Source organism: Spermophilus citellus (assembly GCF_964194105.1).
Source record: "Spermophilus citellus genome assembly, chromosome: 1".
Classification (NCBI taxonomy): Eukaryota; Metazoa; Chordata; class Mammalia; order Rodentia; family Sciuridae; genus Spermophilus; species Spermophilus citellus.
In genome coordinates, this window is record NC_138182.1 from 24,287,171 (window position 1) to 24,308,504 (window position 21,334).

The 21,334-nt window shown below is 43.1% G+C and overlaps 2 protein-coding genes and 1 long non-coding RNA gene across 6 annotated transcripts; 2 read left to right on the forward strand and 1 right to left on the reverse strand.

Annotated features, from left to right (window-relative positions):
- Positions 1-750: 750 nt before the first annotated feature.
- On the forward strand, positions 751-12,777 carry GTF3A (general transcription factor IIIA; the record flags this gene model as incomplete). The annotated part of the gene is made up of 9 exons (XM_081300635.1): positions 751-1,059; positions 3,177-3,277; positions 7,344-7,440; positions 7,851-7,939; positions 9,019-9,092; positions 10,168-10,248; positions 10,993-11,222; positions 12,241-12,300; positions 12,517-12,777. Coding segments are annotated over 9 exons (1,206 nt in total), but the record flags the coding sequence as incomplete, so codon positions are not given.
- Positions 12,719-19,939, reverse strand: MTIF3 (mitochondrial translational initiation factor 3; the record flags this gene model as incomplete). 4 transcript variants are annotated; one of them, XM_081287292.1, is made up of 4 exons in its annotated part: positions 12,719-12,975; positions 14,011-14,168; positions 16,003-16,463; positions 19,555-19,939. In XM_081287292.1, the coding sequence occupies 3 exons, from the start codon at positions 16,460-16,462 to the stop codon at positions 12,757-12,759; spliced, it is 837 nt and encodes a 278-aa protein (XP_081143418.1). In that variant the 3' UTR covers positions 12,719-12,756. The 4 variants fall into 4 exon arrangements, with proteins under 4 accessions (XP_081143418.1, XP_081143420.1, XP_081143419.1 ...); XM_081287294.1 differs by having other exon boundaries at positions 19,543-19,623; XM_081287293.1 differs by lacking the exon at positions 19,555-19,939 and adding an exon at positions 18,894-19,033.
- LOC308645236 lies at positions 19,164-20,098 on the forward strand. The gene is made up of 2 exons (XR_014021170.1): positions 19,164-19,294; positions 19,973-20,098. It is a non-coding gene; the product is annotated as an uncharacterized lncRNA (long non-coding RNA).
- Positions 20,099-21,334: the final 1,236 nt, after the last annotated feature.

Below are 21,334 nucleotides of genomic sequence, written 5' to 3' on the forward strand. Positions count from 1 at the left end.
TGTTAACCTAATGATTTGGAACGCTGCAGGATATGAAAAGATGAACCTGATGGAACATCAGGCAATCCATAGTGTCCCTGCTATTCAGGCTTATACTTTACATGTGTGATTCTCATAAACCACGCTACCCATATTTAAACCTCTCAACAATGCTTCCCCGGATTCCACATGCATCAAATCACTTGGAGATCTCCCCGGGTTCAAGTAGGTTTGAGATTCCTGTCTCTAGTGATGCTAAAAGTTCAAAGACCAGTATAAGCAGTAAGGCCATAAAGTTGTGGTTTGCATGCTTCTTGCACATTGTAATCAATTGGGCATTTAAAAATACTGATGCCTGTTTCTACCCTCCCTGATTCCCCAAATTGTGGCTTAAATGGTTCAGATTCTGAGCTTTGGAAGTTTTGAAAGATCTCTACGTTGTTCTAATGAGCAGACAAGCTTGGGATCCACTATTCTGGGTTTGCAGCAGAAAAACCTGGACCGTACGCAAGGAAACGAATCCACAAAGCGTGCAATGCCATAAAGTTAACGAACGGGTTAAAGTACATAAGGTTAGCAGTTTCTAGAGGATAGTGGCGGATGGGAAACAAGTGGCAATTAAGCAGTGCTTAGGCGTTTGTGCTGCCTGGGACCCTTTAGCTGCAGATGGGTAAACCGCTGGGGTTCCGGTCGCGGCCCGGGCTCCCGGCGCATGCGCGGCCCGGACACTCCGCGGGGACTTGCAGAACGTGCGCGTGAGGCGGAGCCTGATGCCCGCCGCGCCGCGCTCCCGGAAGTGTCCCCGGAGCGTTCTGCCGCTCTCGCCGGTTCGCGGCGCTTGGCCGCGCGCCTGGCCCCGTGGGCGGGGACCCGGGCGCCCTGGAGCAGCCGGCCTTGGTTGCCGAGGCGGTGTCGTCGTTGACCATTGCCGACGCGTTCATAGCCGCTGGCGACAGCCCAGCGCCGCCCGCGCCGCCCCGCGCACTCCCCAGGCAGTTCATCTGCTCCTTCCCCGACTGCAGCGCCAGTTACAACAAGGCCTGGAAGCTAGACGCGCACCTGTGCAAGCACACGGGGGAGGTAACGGAACTGCGGAGGGCGTGGTGCCCAGCCCTTGAGCGCGCGGTGACTTGACTGGTGGGCTGTTCCCCTCCTCCTAGGACGGGGCGTGGCCACAGAGCGGCCGCTGTGTCCTGCGGGTGCCAAGGGCCAGGTTTGCTAGACGTGTTCAGCCTTGGCATCCTGGTCTTAAGTTAGGAAAGGAGCTGAGGAAGTGACAAGAAGTCCTGGGGCCGCGGTATCTTTGCCACGGCTCGTGGCTTCCTTCTCAGTCCTTTCTCCTTGGATCTTGAGTCTGCTATTCAAGCACCTTCCGGTGATCTGTAATACTGCACGGCGAGACAGCCCACTACCCTCCCAGACCGCCACCCTCTGCACTCCTAGTGCTGGTACAGAGGAAAGCTTCCCAGAACCCGGGATTGTGCAAGCAGCACGTGTTCGTTCTTTCATAAGTAGGAGGAGAGTACTGGACAGAACAGACCAGGCTTTTGCTGCCACGGACCTTATGTTTTAGCGGATCAGGCAAAGGACTAGGCAGGAATGAAGAACAGTGAAGAGTGGTCAGGAAAGACCTTACTGTGTGAGCTGAATGAGAAGGATCTAGCTGGACAGACATTTGAGTCAGGTAGAAAGAATGGCATAGGAGACCTGGGGTGGAAAGCAGAGCGGTGTGATTAGGTGAGGGGATCTTTAAGAGGTGAGGTCTGAGAGGCCGGGTGGAATTGCTTGTAGTTCAGGGTAGGAGTTTATTTTAGGGCAGTGTAAGCCTTTGGAGGATGTTAGATAAAGTTATGTGATGTGGCATTCTGGGTTGCAGGTGAGGAAAACAAGACTCAAGGAGGCTATGGAATCCGCCCCGTTTGCCAGTTTGAGGCAGAGCTGGGATTGGCAGTGCCTCAGAGGAATGCCACAGACCATGCACTGCCCACATCCCTGCATCCCTGTCTTTGCTTGTTGCACCTACCCTAACTTACAGGCCACCTCCATCATGCAGTGCAGTCAAGCATTCTCAGGGTCCACTGTCTTTGAAGACTGATGACTGTCCTTGTCCCAAATTTTGGTATCCATGTAACCAGTGTGTCCAAGTTAGAGCTTGCCTTTCCTTTTAGACCTGTGTGTTGTATTTTGGATATCAGTGTTGTCAGCTTTGTTATACAGTTGGAAAACATGAAGTCATCTGTGTTGTCCCACATCTCACACTCTGATTAACTGACAGATACTCATTGAGCCTGCTCCTTGGTAAGCTGAGCAAGGTTCTGTGGCTCTGCCCTTGGTAGGTAATGCAGCTCACTTGTGCCTTCCTGCCCACTGATTTTGCTCCCAATCCACTCATCAAGTTCTTAGTACCTCCCTCTTGGATGTCATGGAGGTGTGCTTTCCATAGTTAGACACATGAAACTGATTGGGGATGTGTTTTGATTTTCCCTGTAGATTCAGAATGGAATTCTGGGCCAGTGAGGAAAAGCAAAAGAACTAGAGGCAGTCAGCCTTCAAAGGCTGGAGAGGGTGAGAATTGGGACCATGAGAACACATGGAGGAGGTAGCCTGTAAGTTAGGGTAGATGCAGGGAGCAAACACAGGGATGCAGGCCTTAGCTTAAGAAATTAAGGGCCTTCTGCTGAGACATCACCTATTCTGGCTCTACCGAAACTGGGAAAATTTGTTGGCCTCCCTCAATCTCATCTGGGGCCCTTCCCACCTCCTGGGTCCCAAATAATGGTTGTAATCAGGGCCTCGAGCTGTTGTCTTTGCTTGGCCCTGGCACCTATGAGCTTTTTCAGGTGTGACACATTTTCCTGTAACTGTGCTTGGCATTCATTCTCTTACCACAGACACCAGTTAGAAACAGGTTAGCAGTGCTGTGCCATTACTGGAAAGGCTACCTGCTTATTCCAGGTGATAGCCACAGAGAAAAAATCTGCAGTGATGTGAGAAGTTGTGGCATTTATGCTGTGTAATTTCAGGTAGGAAAACCTGGTCTTGCTTGAGTATAGCAAGTGTTCAACTTGCTTTCTGAATGGAAATCATCTCTGGATAGGGAGTCTGTGACTTTGCCTAGTAAACACTTTAGACTTTTAAATAAATACCAGTTAATCTCTAACTAGGGCAAGATTGACATGTTTTTTTCTTCCTGCTAGAGACCATTTGCTTGTGACTATGAAGGCTGTGGCAAAGCCTTTGTCAGGGACTACCATCTGAGTCGCCACATCCTGATTCATACTGGAGAAAAATCATTTGTGTAAGTACAGAACTGGTTTTAGGGCTTTGAGGTAGGAAGTGTTTGGCATATACACCTGCTAAGAGGATTGATCCTAAACTCACAAGATCATGAATGTGAAGTTGCTTTCATCTTCTTATATGAGAGGAGAACAGGTTTTGAATGTGTGGAAGAGAGAAGGGGTTATTGCAGGTTATTTGTATAATAAATTTAGGAATGAGTTGATATGAAGTTCCCTTGGTTTGAAATCTCTCATCTCCCTTTAAAACATGTAATGAATTAGAAATCAATCTTGAAAAACAATTTGGAAATCACTGAATAGAAAACAGTCACCTGGAAAATTCTTGGGTTGGTGTTGTCAAGGTCTTTGTGAACAGTGTAGTCTTTGTAAGTTGCTAGGATAAGTGATAAAAGCATGATGAAGTAGGGCTCTTACTGTCTGGTCTGGTGTTTCCTAGAATCAGGCTTTTGCCACTACTACTGTTTAAGTTTTAATTTTATTCTTCTGGAAGGGTGGAAATACTGCCTTCCTATCTGCTGTTTCATACCAGTGGAACTCAAATTTAGGGCACATCAGATCACTCAAAGAGCTTGTTAAAACAGATTTCAGAGGGCTAGGGGTGTGGCTCAGGGGTAGTATGTGTGCTTAGCATTTGTGAGGCCCTGAGCTCTATCCTGGGCACCACAACAAAGACCAGGAAAGCCACAGACTTCAGGATCCACTTGAGTTTGACTTTAGTAAGTGCAGGATGGAGCCTGAGAATTGGTATTTCTAGCAAGTTCCCAAATGATGCTATCTGCCAATCTGGCTCCCACACTCTGAGAACCATTAACCAGATTATTTATCATGAAAACAAAATAGTTTTCAAAGAAGAAAGCAAAACAAAATAACCATAATAGCTGTCCAGAGCTATATGCAGAGACTATGACAGGAAATAGCTGCTTAGCAACTTTTTCAGATACTAGAATTTAATATCATAATTTTGTTCTGTGACACATTTCTTTGTTCAAGATGATTTCCTAATGGCCTGAGTTGAATTTCTTTGAGTTTTAAGATGAAGCTAACGTGAATTGTTTCTTGTCTGAATTACTCAGATGATCTGAGAAAGGTGAAATCATGACATGGGACAGACTTCACTGTCTCCTCTGTGACAGACAGGTCAGCTGAGGCTCTGTCCTAACAGCATGCTAGCCTGCAGGAATGGGGCAGAGTACTGAGAATGGCTTTCATTTCAGTCCCTGTTCATGTGCATAGGGTATTGTCAAAATCAGTGAACCTAAGCACAGCTTAATTTATTTCAAAATATAGTCCACCTAGACCAGACCAGAACAACTAAAGAGGTCTGTGAAGTACTACAGGGATGGTCTCTGACCTGGAAGATTTACTTTGTGAATTTACAAATGTAGTAAAGGTTCATACAAGTTGCATGCACACTGTTGTTAGTAGCAAAACGTTGGAATCAATCCAAATGCTCATCAGTAAGAACAGGGCAAGGTATATGAACCTGAAGGAATACTATACAGCTAGAAAAATGAATGAAGACATTTTCTGAGAAACCATTGGAAAAAAATCATCAAGGCATATTAATCAAAAAACAAATGTATTAACGTCCTATATACAGGGCTACCTTTTTGTGTGTAAAAAATGCAGGGGTGGGACGGGAAGAAACGATTTGTATTTGCTTTTGTTTATATTGAGAAACCCTAAAAGTCACATAGCAATACTAAAAATATCCATTTTGGAAGTGGCAGGAGAGTGCTGGTGGGGTAGGCATGGGCATGAGAGGGAACACTGCAGCCACGCTCCTTTTTTATGCATCATGATTTCTGTGCAAAGTGACTGTGTGCTCCGTTAAATCTTAAAGGGGAAATAGGGCTCAGCCCACCTGCACAGACAACATGGAAAGCGCAGGGTCATTGCCACTCAGTGGAAAAACACTTGGTGGTGGTCCTTGAGCTTGCTCCAGCCCAGCCCTCCCTCTCTGTAGCTCCAGGTCATTGGCTCACTGGACAGTACTGCTTGGCTGTCTCTGGGGTTAATTCTTCGTGGCTGAATTTGCTCACAGTCCAAACTGAGCTCTCCTCTCCTTGGACTCCTGCTCTTTTTCTTATTTGGGTAGGGGACAGCACTGTTTGGTCACCTATGTAAAGATAAGGCAGCTCCCTCATCCTTCTCCCCCACCCCCTGCAGCTGAGGTCCCTGACTATCCTCTGGGTCCTCCTGTTCACTCTGCAGCTGTCCTGTCCAGGCCCTCACTCCTTAGTGCCAGAGGTGTTTTCTCTGCCTCACCTGGCCCTCTCCCTTGTCACCTCCAGATGGCTTCCCTTCTTAACACTGAAGCAGTTTTGACCTCTGCTTACATGATGAAGTCCAGGTTCCTAGTGTGTCACACAAATGGCCAGTGTGATTTAGCCCTTTGCTGCTTGTCTTGCACCGTTTGCTTGATTCTCAGACATGGAATTGTGGTCCAGCTATGCTTAACTAACCAATACCCTTCACCCCCAGTCTGCCCGGGTCCTTCCTGTCTCTGCACCTGCTGTTTGGTTCCTGTCAGGATTTCCTGCCTCCGACCTCCTGCCCCACACACATGTTGAGTTAGATGCCTGTGTCAGGTTTAGAGTGAAGAAAGAGGCTTAGACAGCATGGCTGTTTGTCTGGCAGGACAGTTGTGGAAGTTTCGGAGCTGCTTCTGCCTGCTTTCTCTGTGGTCTTCATCTTGGGGCTTCATCCTTGTGTTCCAAGGTGCCTGTTGGAGTTCTGGCTGCTGCATCAGCATATGAGCAGGCAAGGAGGAGGAAGGGGCAAAGGTGTGCCCCCATTTTAACCACTGTGAGAGTTGAACAACTTGGTGGAACTTTGCCACCTGGCCACTTCTAATGCAGGGGAGGCTGGACAAAGCTTTCTATTGGCCACCTGCTCAGTCGACCCTCAGCATTCTGATCCTGCGGTCAAGGGCCTCTGGTGTTCTCTGGCACAGCACTTCTCCCTTGAGCTTCCGTGGGCCTTGGCTCTGGAGTTTTCACTGCCTCAGCAACTGCTGGTCACTGTCTTTCCTCACTTGGCCCTGGGGACCCTCAGTGCCTGCTAGGAGTAATTGCTGAGCATCAGAGTTGAATGGTAGCTAAGACTGAGACTTGGAAAGGAAGTCCTGCTTCATCAGCCAGCCTTATGAATGCTCTTCACAAGAGGCACTTTTTCTCTTTCTTTCTTTTCTTTCTTTCTTTTCTTTTCTTTCTGATTTTAAGCTGCACAAGGATTTAGATCATTCAAGGCCAGGATGCCAACTTATGGGAAACTAGAATGGCTTGGTGATATGCCCGAGAGCATATGGTTTATGGTTCTGCTCCAGGTATCTGTTTTACCTTTAATTATAAGCTGAAACCAAGTTTTTTTTTTTTTGAGACCTTTCTGAAAATGCAGTTTATAGTGACAATTCATGTAAAATTGAGGTTATCAGATTCTAACCTGAGACTGATGTGAGCCTGATTAGAACCTGAGCAGGATTTAGGCCTTGGGACTAGTGTTTTCACCTTCTCTTCTGCTGGTGTATGGAGAATGTCTCATGTAGTATGCTTTATGTTAAAAGTCAAACACGAAAAAGCCTCTTGTTATGTGGTGGTCACATCAAAGTTGAAAGGCCTGTATCATATGGCTTAACACTTTGGAATTTTTTCCTTTTTTTTTGATGGTGCTGGGGATAAAACCAGGGTCTTGTACATGCCAAGCATATGTTCTTCCACTGAGCTGTATCCCCAGCTCAACACTTTGAAATTTACTATTTTATACTTTCATTTGGAATATTTTTTATAAATAGGAAGGTAAGCTGGGCATGGTGGCACATGCCTGTAATCTCAGTAACCTAAGAAGCTGAGGCAGGAGGATTGCAGTTTTGAGACCAGCCTTAGCAACTTAGTGAGACCCTGTCTCAAAATTTTAAAAATGGGCTGGGATGTAGCTCAGTGGTAAAGGGCCTGTAGGTTCCATCTTCAGCACCAAAAAAAGAAAAATTTTAAAAATAGGAGGATATACATTAAAATTTCTCTTCCCTTGGTTTGTTAATATATTGGTTTATAAAATTTCTTACAGTTGTACAGCTAATGGTTGTGATCAGAAATTCAACACAAAATCAAACTTGAAGAAACATTTTGAACACAAACATGAAAATCAGCAAAAACAGTATGTTGTAAGTATGATTGTATATGCTTTTGTGTAGTATAATTTTCATATGTTTAAATTTTCTGAATATTTTTACACTTATTGCTGATGTTCTAAAGTTTCCATTAACCAAATTTTGTCTCTCAAATATCTAAATTTAGTCTGGTACTGGCTATCCTAATCATAAAGGTTTTATTTTGTAAGCAAACACTCTGCACATTTAAAGTATATAATTGGGTAACTACCTCAACCAAAATATTTTTGCTTTTTCAAATGTCATTAATCTTTAAAGCTGCTTGACATAAAGTAGAATTTTAAGGTAACTAAATAAGTGAAAGGAGCAAATGTGTAGTCTCTAAAATAGTTTTACCTTTAAAGGACTGTTATGAACTGTTGATTTTTTGGTTTTTCTCAAGACTAACAAACATTTATTAACAGTGTAATTTCGAAGGTTGCAAGAAGGCCTTTAAAAAACATCAGCAGCTGAAAGTTCATCAGTGCGAACATACCAATGAGCCTCCATTCAGGTGTGTGTTGCACGGGGCTGGTGGTCTCTGAAATTCTAGGTGTGAATAAGATTGAAATGCAAAGATTGGGAGCCGATGTTCTGGAACAGCTTCCTAACCAATGTTTTTCTGTTAATATGCATCATATATACCTGTTTATAAATGAGGGCATTTTAAAAGGTAAATTCTGTTTTGTTTCTTTAAAATAAATATTTAGTGTGTTTCAGAGTAGGCTATGAGATGGTACAGTTGTAGTCAGGCTTGAAGGGAAGGCTCAGGAGTGGCCTATCTGTTCATGTAGAGGGTGTGCAACTCCATGAAATGTCATTATGACATTATTTTCCTGTAGAACAAGACAGAAGTGGCCTCAACCTGCAGTTAGAGAGGGTTTCCTGAGGAACACAGAAGGGTGGCTGGACATGTCAGATAGAGCTACAAAGGGCGCCGAGGGACGAGAACTGCGCCTCATGCTGGTGCTCCCTGTGTAGTGGAGCTCCCTGTGTAGTCTTCCTTCTGGCTCACGCTGGCTGCCCTGTGCCCTGGAGTTGCTGCAGTGACAGTGCTGTCATTGCATGCAGGTCTGCAGCTTATTCCTGTGCTGTCAGTTCCTTTAACACCAAAGTAGTGTGTTTTGTTTTGTTTGGTTTTTGGTGGTGCCGGGGATCGAGCATGTGCTTTTTATGGCTCATCAGGGGCTCCTGCATCTGCTGCTGTGTTTTCTTATCACACAACCCACATCCTTTGTCACAAATTCCTCAGGATTGTTCAGTTATTTACCTAAGCCAAGTCTGACACCTCTTGAGGTATCTTTGTAGCCATGAAAGCAGAATATTTTTCAGTGGTATGATGATGAAGACTGTTTATATGATCATATAAACAAAGAAGTAATGTGGCTTTTTTCTCTAAGTAGTTAATTTTTGCTCCAAGACTAATTAAGTGACTGGAATTTCATCTGTGATTAGATCTGCATTTTAATCTTACTTTGGTGACTGGTTGTAGGGAGAGGCAAGATGTTGGAAGAAGTAGGATTAAGTACCATTTGCTCTAAGTGGAGTTCCTTGTGGAAGTGGATTGTTAACATTTCATGTGTTGTAACTCAGGTGTCCCCAGGAAGGATGTGGGAAGCACTTTGCCTCACCCAGTAGCCTAAAACGACATGGAAAGGTCCACGAGGGTATGTATGGATGGCCCTGTGTGCCCTCACATGGATAGTTGGGTGTGTTTAATTGACTACTTGGTGCTTTCTATTTTATTCCATGGTTGTGCTGAGGAGCAAGAGGGATGCCCTTCTGCTTATTCAGGTCTTGTTCTTCCCCAGTGCCTGCTCCTGCTCTGCACAGAAGCCGTTTGTATCCAGCCAAGGCTTTGCTTCTTTACATCAGTCTGAACCCTTCTGTTTACTACCTGTGCTACTCTCTTCCTTATTGGCTATTCAGAAGGCTAGGATAATAGGGTGAAGTTTTCACAGTCATGAGACTGTAACTTAACAAAAACTGCTTGATTCCATTAACTACTTTGTTGTCTTGTTACCAGGAAGGCTTTATGGTGTCTATACTCTTGTTTTCCAGGTCCTAGAATTTATGAATTTTGTTTTTAAATGAATTAGTGAGCAAGAGTGCAAGACAGCCACATTCCTTTTTGGTTTGTAGTGGGAGAAACTCAGCCTGTTTCACATGGCTGATAATCCAGTTATTGTGCTTTGCACAATATATATTTCGGATCACAGTGTTTTTCTCTGGATTCTCCTGGTTTATTTTCTTCCATAGCTATACCTTACTTGTTTTTGCAGTATGAAACTTACAAAGATCCAAGACTAGAGGTAGCTAGGGAATGGGCAGTGTAACTCCTGAGTCTTGGTGCTGATGGTCTGCCAAGGACAAAGGGCTGGGTAACACTTTTGCTGATGGAAAAAAGAAGCATGCTTAGAGAGGCAGGGAAAGGGAACATGAACCTGTGTGTGTGTTGGGGGTGGGGTTAATTAGCAGGTGAAATATGTACATGGCTTACCTAACGAGATAGAGGCACCCTTCCTGGGGTATCTGCTAGGGTAAAGTCCTAACACGAAGCACCTTGTATACAATTTCAGACAATTTCACTATAATGTTACCCCAACAGAATTGAACGTTATTGGGAGAGAGGAGAAAGATTTTCAGGCATATAAGTTTCCTTTCTAATTATCAGTGTTTACCCTGAATATTCTAAACAGTCAGAGCACCACTCTTTTTTTTTCTGTTTTCTTTTTTTAACAGGCTATATATGTCAAAAGGGATGTTCCTTTATGGCAAAAACTTGGACAGAACTTTTAAAACACATGAGAGAAACCCACAGAGGTAAGGCACACATGAAAGACATGGTATAAATATTTGCCACTGCAGAATTGATGTAGTGCATTTAAAGAGTGGAATGTTAAATATATACAATAAAGATATGTTTTGTGAAATGCTGGCTCCCTCAGCTGTTTGCCAGGTTAGCAGAGCTGGGCCAGGTCTCCTGGAACTAGCATGCCATGACTTAACATGCCCAAAGGTTCTTGAAGTCTCCAGTGAACAGTCTTGAAGGCACCAGTGCTCTGTGAGGCACTTGGGAAAACAGTGCCTCATATTGAAGGACACGGTTTAGGCAATATTTTGTTTTCTCCACCTGTCCAGTTACCATGCTGAGAACCTCTGCTTCTAGATGATGAACACCCAAGGGGCTTGAGAGTGACATAAGAAATTAAAAGAATTGAGACAAACATCCTAGCAGTAAAAGTTGGGGTTAGGCCAAGCATGGCGACACATGCCTGTAATCCCAGCAACTTGGGAGGATTAGGCAGGAGGATCCCAAGTTCAAAGCCAACCTCAGCAACTTAGCAAGATCCTAAGCAACTTGGGACTAGGGATGTGGCTTAGTAGTTAAGTGCCCCTGGGTTCAATCCCTGGTACCCTCCATCCCCCTGCAAAAAAAATCCTGAGTTTCCTTGGAAATTTCTGTATAGTCATAGGTTTGGGACATCGAGTATGTTATTTATGCATTCAGCATTCATTTTTTCTGTGTGGGACTAAGAAAGATGGTTAAATTTGTCTGCTTCACAGAGGAAATATCATGTGAAGTATGCCAGAAAACATTTAAACGCAAAGATTACCTGAAGCAGCACATGAAAACTCATGCCCCAGAACGGCATATGTGTCGATGCCCAAGAGAAGGCTGTGGTAGGACCTACACAACTGTGTTTAATCTCCAGAGCCATATTCTCTCTTTCCATGAGGAACAGCGCCCGTTTGTGTGTGAACACTCTGGCTGTGGCAAAACATTTGCAATGAAAGTAAGTTCTCCCAAATGTGAACAGCCCCCTTTCTCTCTGTGCTTATACATGGGCTTTGGATTGGCCTCCTGGGGTCTGCAAATGGGAAGAACTGCTGAGCAGGCATGACACACCTCCCACTTTTGCTTCAGCTGGGTGGTTCTTCAGATCTGCAGAATCCACTGGCTTCACCAAGTCTCAGAGTGTGCCCTCCACCAGAAGCATTGGCATCAACAGGGAACTTGTTAAAAATTAAGGTTCTCGGGCCCACTTTAACCCTGCTGAGTCAGAAGCCCTGTAGGTGGGGCCCAGGAATCATGTACTAAGTTGGGGAGCCAATGACCTTGGTATCTATGCTTACTTAGAGTGTGTTGGTGCTTTGGGTTCTTCTAGATACCATCACTTAAGGACTTGGAAGGGGAAATGAGCAACAAGGAGATGAGGGGCCACAGAACTTTGGGGATTTCATCTAGGTCTGAGCAGCGTGCATGGGGTCAGTGAGAATGTGACACTTGGGAGGGGCCTATGCAGTCTGTGTTCTTTCTGGTTGGTGTCTTACAGATTCTTACCCACAATTATAATAGAGACTGAAGAGAGAACTGAGGTTCACTCAGCACAGTCAACCCTGCTAGAAAACCCCCAGGAAGCTGAGGGTGGCCAGCACTGTCGCCAGTATCAGCAGGACATTGGTCAGGTTTCCCACTAGTGGTCAGGAATATAGTTTGGGAAAATTCAGTTTGAAACAATAAATGACTCGTTTACAATAGATTTCCCCCTCTTCAGGAAGAACTAAAAAGCCACAGTGGTTGGGGTTGTATACATTCCTAAAGTGGTCCTTGGAAGGACAGTGAAAATCACTAGTCCTGGAGTGAAGAATTCTTCCCTTACCCCAGGGGCAGGTATGGGGGGGTGGATTTAAATCCTATCCCTGAACAGAAAGAAGACTAACAGGGTAAATAACTTCTGCAGCTTTCATGTTCATGGATTCTCCAGTGTTAAGGTTTTTAAAATACAAGGTTTCTTTTTTTCTTCACTATAGCAAAGCCTCATGAGGCATGCTGTTGTGCATGATCCTGACAAGAAGAAAATGAAGCTTAAAGTAAGTTGAAGGTGCTTAGGGAAGTTCTTGGTTCTAAAACCTGCAGTGCCTGAAGCCTGGTGTGTGTTCCTCTGGCCCCACTGTGGGGCCTGCCCCACTGTTGAGGACCTGCCTCTCTGTAGGCGTTTTTCTCTGGGAGAGCACACAACTACTGTAAAACTAACCCAGATAATTCTGACTTCGATTTCTAGTTGTCTGTCTTCCTTATTCCCAAAGGTAAAACCATCTCGTGAAAAACGGAGTTTGGCCTCTCGACTCAGTGGCTACATCCCTCCCAAAAGGAAACCAGAGCAAGACACATCTTTGCCTAAAAACGGAGGGTTGGGGAGCTGCGTGGAAAACACGGTGCTCTCCACAGTCGCAGTACTTACCCTCCACTAGGCAACTACTGGACCTTGTTGAAGGACTAACAACTGAATTTTCACTTGCTCAGAAGCCTGTTTTTCTTTATTAAAATCACTGATGCAGAACATTTGATTCCTTGTCATTTCCATTTTCTTTGTTCACAATGTCTCTTTTCTGGGCCTCTTGCAAGTCTCCTTGTGCCTTCTCTTCTTTCTTGGTCAGATGACGAAGAACACACATTAAGCCTTTTCCTCCTTTAACAGGTTGTGGCTTGGATAAGAAGGTAGCTATTCCAGGCATAGTCTGAACTATTTGATTAAGTATCTCTTCCTAAAACAGGAAAACAGTTCAAGAATAATTTAAAATCACACAAAAATGTGTGATGAATACACACAAAAAATCAGTGTACTAGTGACTTATTTAAATAACTAGCTGATTAGCTCATATATCTGGTTAAGTGACTGAAATCTGCAGGGTAATTCTATGTGACTAAAGGAACACACCGAAGGCCTGACAGTCTTGAGTCTCCACTCTGTCACAGCACTAAGGGGTCATATTTGGCCCCAGACTAGCCTCTCCTAAAAATAAGTACCAAAAACTACTTTGGCAACATACCTCTTTATCCCCAAAATTTTTAGCTCAGTGCAGTTCCTAACACTGATGCTCACTATCACAGAATCACTTGTTAAAAAAATAAAATCATGGAGACCCTGGACTCCAGAAATCCTCAACCAATTGGGCTATAATCCAGGCCTAAATGATCCTAATATGGAATTAGGGTTGAAGCCAGTTTACCAATGCTGCTTTTAGTGGGTGATAAAGTTACCCAACTTAAAAGTGGAACAGACAGGGCTGGAGCTGACAGCTCAGTGGCAGAGTGCTTGCCTTGCATGTGTGAGGCATTTGGTTAGATCCTCAGCACCACATATAAATAAATAAATAATAAAGGTACATCAACAACTAAAATATTTTTTAAAAAGTGGAACAAACAGCACATAAACTTGTCCTGGCATTGTAAATCAACACATTTCAGCTATAGAATTCTTCTCATAAAACTTAGGACAACCTAAAAGAAGAAGAATATGAAGTTTCTAGTTTTCCTATTTTAAAGGCTACACAGTCAGCAATCTGTAAAATAGAACAGTATATTAGCTCACACATATTTCATATGGCAAGATATGTTACAATGGAAATACAATGTGCTTGTGCTTTGAGAAGAAACAAACTGGAAAGCTCTTGTCATTACTGGGAAGAAGAATTACACTCACTTTTCTTTGCCTTTAATTTTCCCAGATTTTCTACAAATGTATTTTTATATCAGAAAACAAAAAACACAAGTGGTTACTTATTCCAGCTTTTACTTACCATCTTATTTTCTTGCTCATCTGCATTTTTGCCCTTCTTTATAGTAATTTGAACTTGGTATTTTTTCTCAATCCACTGCTGAATCTGTTTACTCTTTGTGTCCAAATCATGTTGTTCAATATTTGAAGAAAAAGTTAGTTCCTTTGTCACAGCTGGTCCTGGTTTGAAACAGTGAGATTTGATGCTAGAACTACTTACTAGTCTCCTTTGAAACCCGAACTTGCACGCACAACTTGAAGATCTTAAGTTGCCACAGAGGCCTCAGTGGTCCTCATCTGACTTGTAGCTTCACAGACCAGTAACTGCTCTTTTAAATTGGGGAGATAGACATAAAGTACCAATATTTTACCTGCCAGTTCAAATTTGATAGGGTTTTTGCATTATATATAACAGAACACTATAAATCAGGAAGAAAAATAACCAAGAAAAAATGAACATGAATAGGCAACTCAAAAAAGCTCAAATAGTGGCAGGAAACAGAACAGTAAGTAATGATTTCTCACCTATTAGCATGCAAAAATTATAGCATGACAGTACTAAGTGTAGGTGAGAAAGTAGAGAATTTTCATATGTTGCTGATGAGAGCAAGTGCAACTATGTGACTTCATTGAATTTATAGTATGAACAAGTGTTCATAATGAAAAACTGGTAATAAACCCAATGTCATGAAAATGGATTAACAAATTTGATATGTTCTTAAAATATGGTAATTATAATAAACTAGCTATAGCTATTACGTAAATATGAACAGATATTAGAAACAATAATGCCATTTATACTTTCTTACTATTAAAATTTAGTGTTTATGGGTGTATCTATGTAATGAGTTTAGCAAGTGGATCTACACACTAAGAGTGAGCAAGGACAACTCTGGGGAAGGGGCTTCAACTTTTCTGTAGTGATTTCTACTAAATATGTGAAGTATAACCATGTTAACACTTGTTCATTTTGGATGTTGGGTAACAAGGTTTATTATCTATTTTTTCTGTAATCTTTTAAATAAAGAAAACCTTTTAAAAAGAGTTTTTAACACCTCCTTGCTTCCTGGCAGTTCCTACAGTTGGTCCTGGGTCTCCATTAGTAATGCCTTCCATATATTAGCCCTTCAACTTCTCCAGTCTGTTCAGTTTTTGTTGTTGTTCAACTTTTTTCAATGACATAGTTTGATGTCCTTTCCCCTCTGGTTGATCTCTTCTGAATATCTATTTTCCAATCATCATCCTTGTTAACTGTGGTGGTACAAAACTGAGCCACAGTCAACATGTGCTTTTCTCAAAGCACAAAACCTCAGGATGGCTGCCCAGGTACCAGTCTTCTGACAATTGTCCCAGGGTGCTTCCCAGTGAACAATCTTCCATAACAATCAGCACTTTTTAGGAACCATGAAAAACAAGGATATCTTCACTTAATATCCAGCTCATGGCTTCTGTGAGGCTTCACAGATAAGTGCCTGGAATGGTGACTGGCCACATATGCAAATGAGCATGGATACTGATATTCTAATAAGATGCTTTGGTATGAGGTACAATTTGGACCCCTTCAAAATTTAAAAGGTGCTTCCAAATAATTAACCAAACACTTCTAGTTAAGAGATGAGAAAAGCAAAACAAAAGGAAGGAGTTAAGTGAATTGCCTAGGACAGGTCTGATTCCACCTCTTCTGAATTTCATTGCATCACTCAGAGACAAGGCTACAGGACAGAGGCAGGGTATTTCCATTGTTTTGGTTGGTTTGCCTTGTTTCACCCTCCATTTTACAAAGGCTCAAAGAAAGGGACAATAGATACAGGGTATCAAGTAAAAACGAAGAGAGGAACAGAACTAAGGGATGGAGGAGGAGTCAAAGACACTGGGAATGCTGGTAAAGCCATGAATATTTTGAATTTTCTACTTTCTAGTTTCCCACTGTCACAGGCACCATGGCAGATGTCAAAGTTTAAATTGCCAATTTTTGGTCCTAAAGGATTCAAGGAACAAACAGCAAAATACCTACCAGGTTTTAGTTTGGCCTTTTCCATGTCTCTGAGCCGTAGCCGTTCCTGGTGAATCTGTGTTCCTGTCATGAGCTGGTATTCCGGGGGCTCTGTGCTGGCGTTCCTCCTCACCAGCCTCAGGTCTCGCTCTTCCATGAGTCTAATCGCATCTGCTCGGTGCATGTTTCCCAAATCATTGCCCTTCTCATCAAGGACACGAATAATTCGCTCACCAATTTTCCTTCCAATATTACTGAAAGTCGTATCATTCTTTTTTTTCGTTTTCCTCTCATCCTGGCTGTCCTCAACTGTACTAAATCTTTTTGCATGAATTAGGTAGGGCAGTCTTGGGGCAGAAGCAACCAGGGACAACTGTACTGGGACTGTCTTTTGTACAATGTGTTTATCAAAACACCTTCCAATGCAATTATTTTCAGTCCTTAAGGTTTGTAGCATTAACCTCTTCAGAAGAGCAGCCATCCTAAGAAAGTAATAAGAAAAGTTCATTAAGATTCAATCATTTTCCAGGAATTATGGTACACACCTGTAGTCCCAGCTACAAGGAAGACTGAGGCAAGGAGGATTACAAGTTCAAGGCCAGTCTTGACAACTCAGTGAGACCCTGTTTCAAAATAAAAAGGGGATGGGGATCTAGTTCAGTGGTAGAACCCTTGCCTAACATACACAAGGCCCTAGGTTCAAATTTCAATACCACCCCAAAAATTAACATTAATCATTCCCATAGTCTGCTATGTGATATATATTGGGCCACAGGCTGCCTTCTGTAAGTGTTATGGAAATGTTGTTCTCAGAATGACTAAATCCATGCATGGAAGTTTGCACCAGTAAGATGGACCATTGGGTAACCCCGGCCAGATTAATTCATGGTGGTACTGTTCCTAGTACAAATAGTTATCAGAACAACCCAGGACTGCACATTTTTTTCTCCTATGCTCTCCTATACTCATTTAACTATTTTTGCCAGGAACTTATAGTGTCAACACTAAGAGCAAAGATCATACTGAGGGCTTATTTATGAGGATGCAGTATATAAAATGCCGGCTGATTTATAAATACCAGTTCATAAACTGCTAACCATTTATCTGTATATCTGATGGTATATAAAAGTTAAGAAAAGTATTATGGGAAGGGGAACCCTTCAAGAAGAATACTGACCTACTGGAAGAACAGACTGTCACAAAAAATACTCCCTGACATAAATTGAAGTGCTAGCCTCATAACCTATAAAGATCACTACCCAGGTAAGGTAGGCATTACTAGCAAGTGTTAACTAACTAAGCATTAGGCATATATGACATTGGATTTACTTTATAGTGTAAGACTGAATTTGAAATGCTTTAAAATGACACATTGATTTTATGTTTCTCTGCTATCAAAATGCCTCTCTCACAGGTTTGGTAAATCTTAGACACACAGGCTAAAGGAGTGACAGGAGGCCCCATTCATCTTATTTAGGGTCTACTGAGAAACCATAAAGAAACAAGAATTCAGAATTCAAGAATTCAAAGAGGACAGGAGGAAGTGCCTCCTCCCAAAGAATGCTCACTGCACAGCCTACATGAGAATCACTGAAAAACTGTAAACTCCCTCCGGCCCTGGTTATGATCCATGTCCTATCCCAGCATGATCCCTTACTCCTCATGTTGATGAATGACCTGGAAAAAGAAATGGCTCTGGTTTTGTTCTTCATAAGAAGCACAAATTGCTCTCCATAACGAGGCTGAGCTGTTTAAGAGCTAGAACTCCAACTTACAACACTGGAAAAAGTCCCCATATATCTTTGGCCAATTATTTAACCATTTTTTAGCTATTAAATTGAAACGACTTAATAACCATTCAGAAAATATTTAAGAACCCTGTAAACTCAGAAGAGTCAGCACTAAAACTTGAACTTATTCCTGTTTGTTAATCTTCAAAATGGCCATGTCCTCTTCCCGAATTCCCTAGCTCAGTGACCTGCATGCCTAGCCCTTTGGAGGCAAATGACATCTCCACTCTCCCTTTCAATCCAATCCATTACCAAGTCTCAGCAACTTTACCTTCCTAAGTCCCACTCAGATTTATCCACTTTTTCCTACATTCACTGCCACCACTCTTGCTTATGATTGTCCATTTTGGGCTGGGGATGTGGCTCAAGGGGTAACAAGTGCGGGGCTCTGGGTTCGATCCTCAGCACTTTTTATTTTATAAAAATAAAATAAAAAGATGTTGTGTCCACCGAAAACTGAAAAATAAATATTAAAAAAATTATCTCTCTCTTCTCTCTCTTTAAAAAAAAAAAAAAAAAAGATTGTCCATCTCTTGTTGGTCCCTGCAACCAATTTTAGTCACCATACTGCTGTCCAAACCACACCAGCCCTTCTCCCCACCCCAGTTTAAAACTAACTGGCTGGAGATTAAAGATATCAATCTTCAGTAGGCCGAAAGAAGCTTCTCACTTTTTTATGCCTAAACCACATGGCCTTTTCACTTTTTAAAGTACTCTTTGCTTCAATATAGGAAACTAAGGGAAATATGTCAGAGGCCAATTAATGCCTCTGCTCTTTCTCAGGGCATCATTTCTATTACCTCCACAAGTAAGCCAGAAATTTCACCTTCTTTCCCCCATTTGTCTGTTGGGCTCAACATAAAATATTTCCACAGTCCGACTTATTCTTCCCTTATAGCGCTTATTACAATTATGACTTTGCAATTATCTTAATACTATTGCGCTCCCTCACTAGACCATAAACTCTGAAGCAGGGAACAAATGTGGTTTATTCATTAACGATGAGACTGGCACCATAGTTGATCTTCCATAATCTCCCATCCACCCTCTGTATTTTTCTTAGATTGACATCTTCTGTAACTTCTGTACTTGGAATTGTGGCTTCTCAGTAAGAAAACTTACTTTACGTCTCGTGAGAGTCTTAAACCATGGCACCTACTAAGCGATAAATAGGAGGGGGGACCCCACAGTCACTTCATGAACTTCCTACTAAGACCTCCCCCGGCGACAGCAGGCAGCAAAAGAAATGTATTTGCTTAGCTCAACCTTGCTAAACGCAAGCGCTCTCCGCTAGTCTGGATCAGCCGAACTGCGATCAGGCTCTAGCCCAGGAAGCGAGCGCTTCCGGGCGGAGCTGACTTAGTCACGTGCCCAGCGCTTGCCACGCCCACCCGGCAGAGTGCTCGCGACGCGCCAGGACGAGAAAGGACGTGGGGACGTGCTGCGTGCGTGCGTGCGTGCTGGCGGGCCGGAAATGGCAGGGTGGAACCGGCAGCACCCAGTAGGACGATTGCCGGGTCTAGGTCGGTGGTTACTGGGAAGCTTGGGCTGTGACCTGGACCTGAAATCTTCGGCTTTGTAATCTCACAAAACCCCCGGCCTCCCACTCGGTGCTTCGGGGATGCGGAGGGCTCGCCACCCTCCGCCCGGCAGGACGTTAAGCCTGACCTTCCTTGTTCTCGGGCCAATGCAAGGCCTCTGGCTCTACACGCACATCCTCCAAGACCACGTCCTCCCTCCACAGGTCCCCTCACCGCTCGGCCCCCTTTACCTTTAGCATTACCTGTAACTGGGGTCGGCGATTGGTAATGTCTGACAAAAAGAGCCAGTTAACGAGCTCGGCGTCAGGACCCTTTCGCTTTCCGTAGTGGGCAGGGCTTCTCTTGTCCTTTAAAGGAAAGGTGACTTGGGAAAATTTTCCCCGACAAAAAATGCTGAGGGCATGGGTAACTAATTGCAGGGAGATTGCTACTCTTCTCCCGCTCCAGATGCGAGATGAAGATCAGTCACATCGAGGTTTTGCAGCAGTAACTGATCACTTTCACTAGTTACATTACTTTAATGCCAATGTTTTTATTTAGTGAGATACTTAATACAATGTTTTATAAACGTCTCACAATCTTTGTGAGTTAGGAAACATTGTCCTCGATTTACAGGTGAAAGACAGACTCAGGAAGTAAAAACATTCTCTTAATTCCCAGATAACACCGGGCAAGCTGGAACCCCGCCTCCGACCACCACTTGCAGTTTCTGGGTTCCTAACTGAGGCTTCCCGAAGAAACCGGTGATGGATAAAGAGCAAGTCAGATTAAAGTGCTGTTCGAATTGCGAGTTGTTCTAAGCGGTCGTCAACGCAGCGTGTTTAATTGACTTGCCCAGAGTCAGCGAAGAGCCAGTCCGGAACCCTGCTGTTGTATGAACCCCGTGGTTTCTCTCCTCCGGTCTGTGGGGGCCCACCCTGTACCACCAGGCTTCTGGCTCCGTTTTAGTGTTGGTGTTAATCACCTTCCCCTCTGATCATTAGTTAAAAAAAAAAAAAAAAAAAAAAAAAAAAAAGCTTAGTGTCAGAGTGAGAATCTGCAGGCTGGGCTTAATGAAGCCAACTTAATCGTTCCATTCCTCCTATAAAGTTGAACTATCGTTTACTGGCTACTTATAGTCTGCTGGAATACCTTGTCTTTTAATGGTCATTAAATAATTCTTTGAATCAGTTATTACCTCTTGTAAGTGAGGAATCTAGGTCAGCCTTAAATAGCTACATGAGAGCAAAGACTATGTCTCCTGTTCTTCATCAAATAACAGCATCTGGCACTTTAGGCACTGATAATTTGTGACATAAACCTTGAGGCAACTCGTGTGTGACCAAGTTGAGGGTTAGTGGCTGCATGTTCGCCATTTCCAAGTTAGGGATTCATTTTATTCTACTGAAATTATTCCTTAGTACTAAGACATTTAAAAAAAAAAAAGTATATATAGACATAGAGTGAATAGGGCAATGCCTTGGGAAGTAGTAGGTGCTCTACATCGGTAAATGCCCACATTTATGATAACATTTACTTACCAGCCAGTCACTGTTCTAAACACTTGACATTATGTCAAATTAATTTAATCCTCAGGGCAACAGCATGAGCTAATTACTATTACTACCCATTTCACAGATAACTAAAACATGAAGAAATTAAGTAATTTGCCCAAGTTTACACAATCAGTAGAAGAATCAAACATTTTTTAAAAAGAAAAAACTCAGTGGGGCTGCAGTTGTGGCTCACTTGACTAGCATGTGTGAGGCACTGAGTTCAATCCTCAGCACCACATCAAATAAATAAAGGTTTAAAAAAAAGTTAGAAAAAACTTGAACAGCTGTGTGCTCTTAACCCTAAATACTCCTTATGCTGCTGCACTAGAGTAGTGATTGAAGTGTGGACTTAAAAGTCCTCCTGGGCTGGGGATGTGGCTCAAGCGGTAGCGCGCTCGCCTGGCATGCGTGCGGCCCGGGTTCGATCCTCAGCACCACATACCAACAAAGATGTTGTGTCCGACGAGAACTAAAAAATAATAAATAT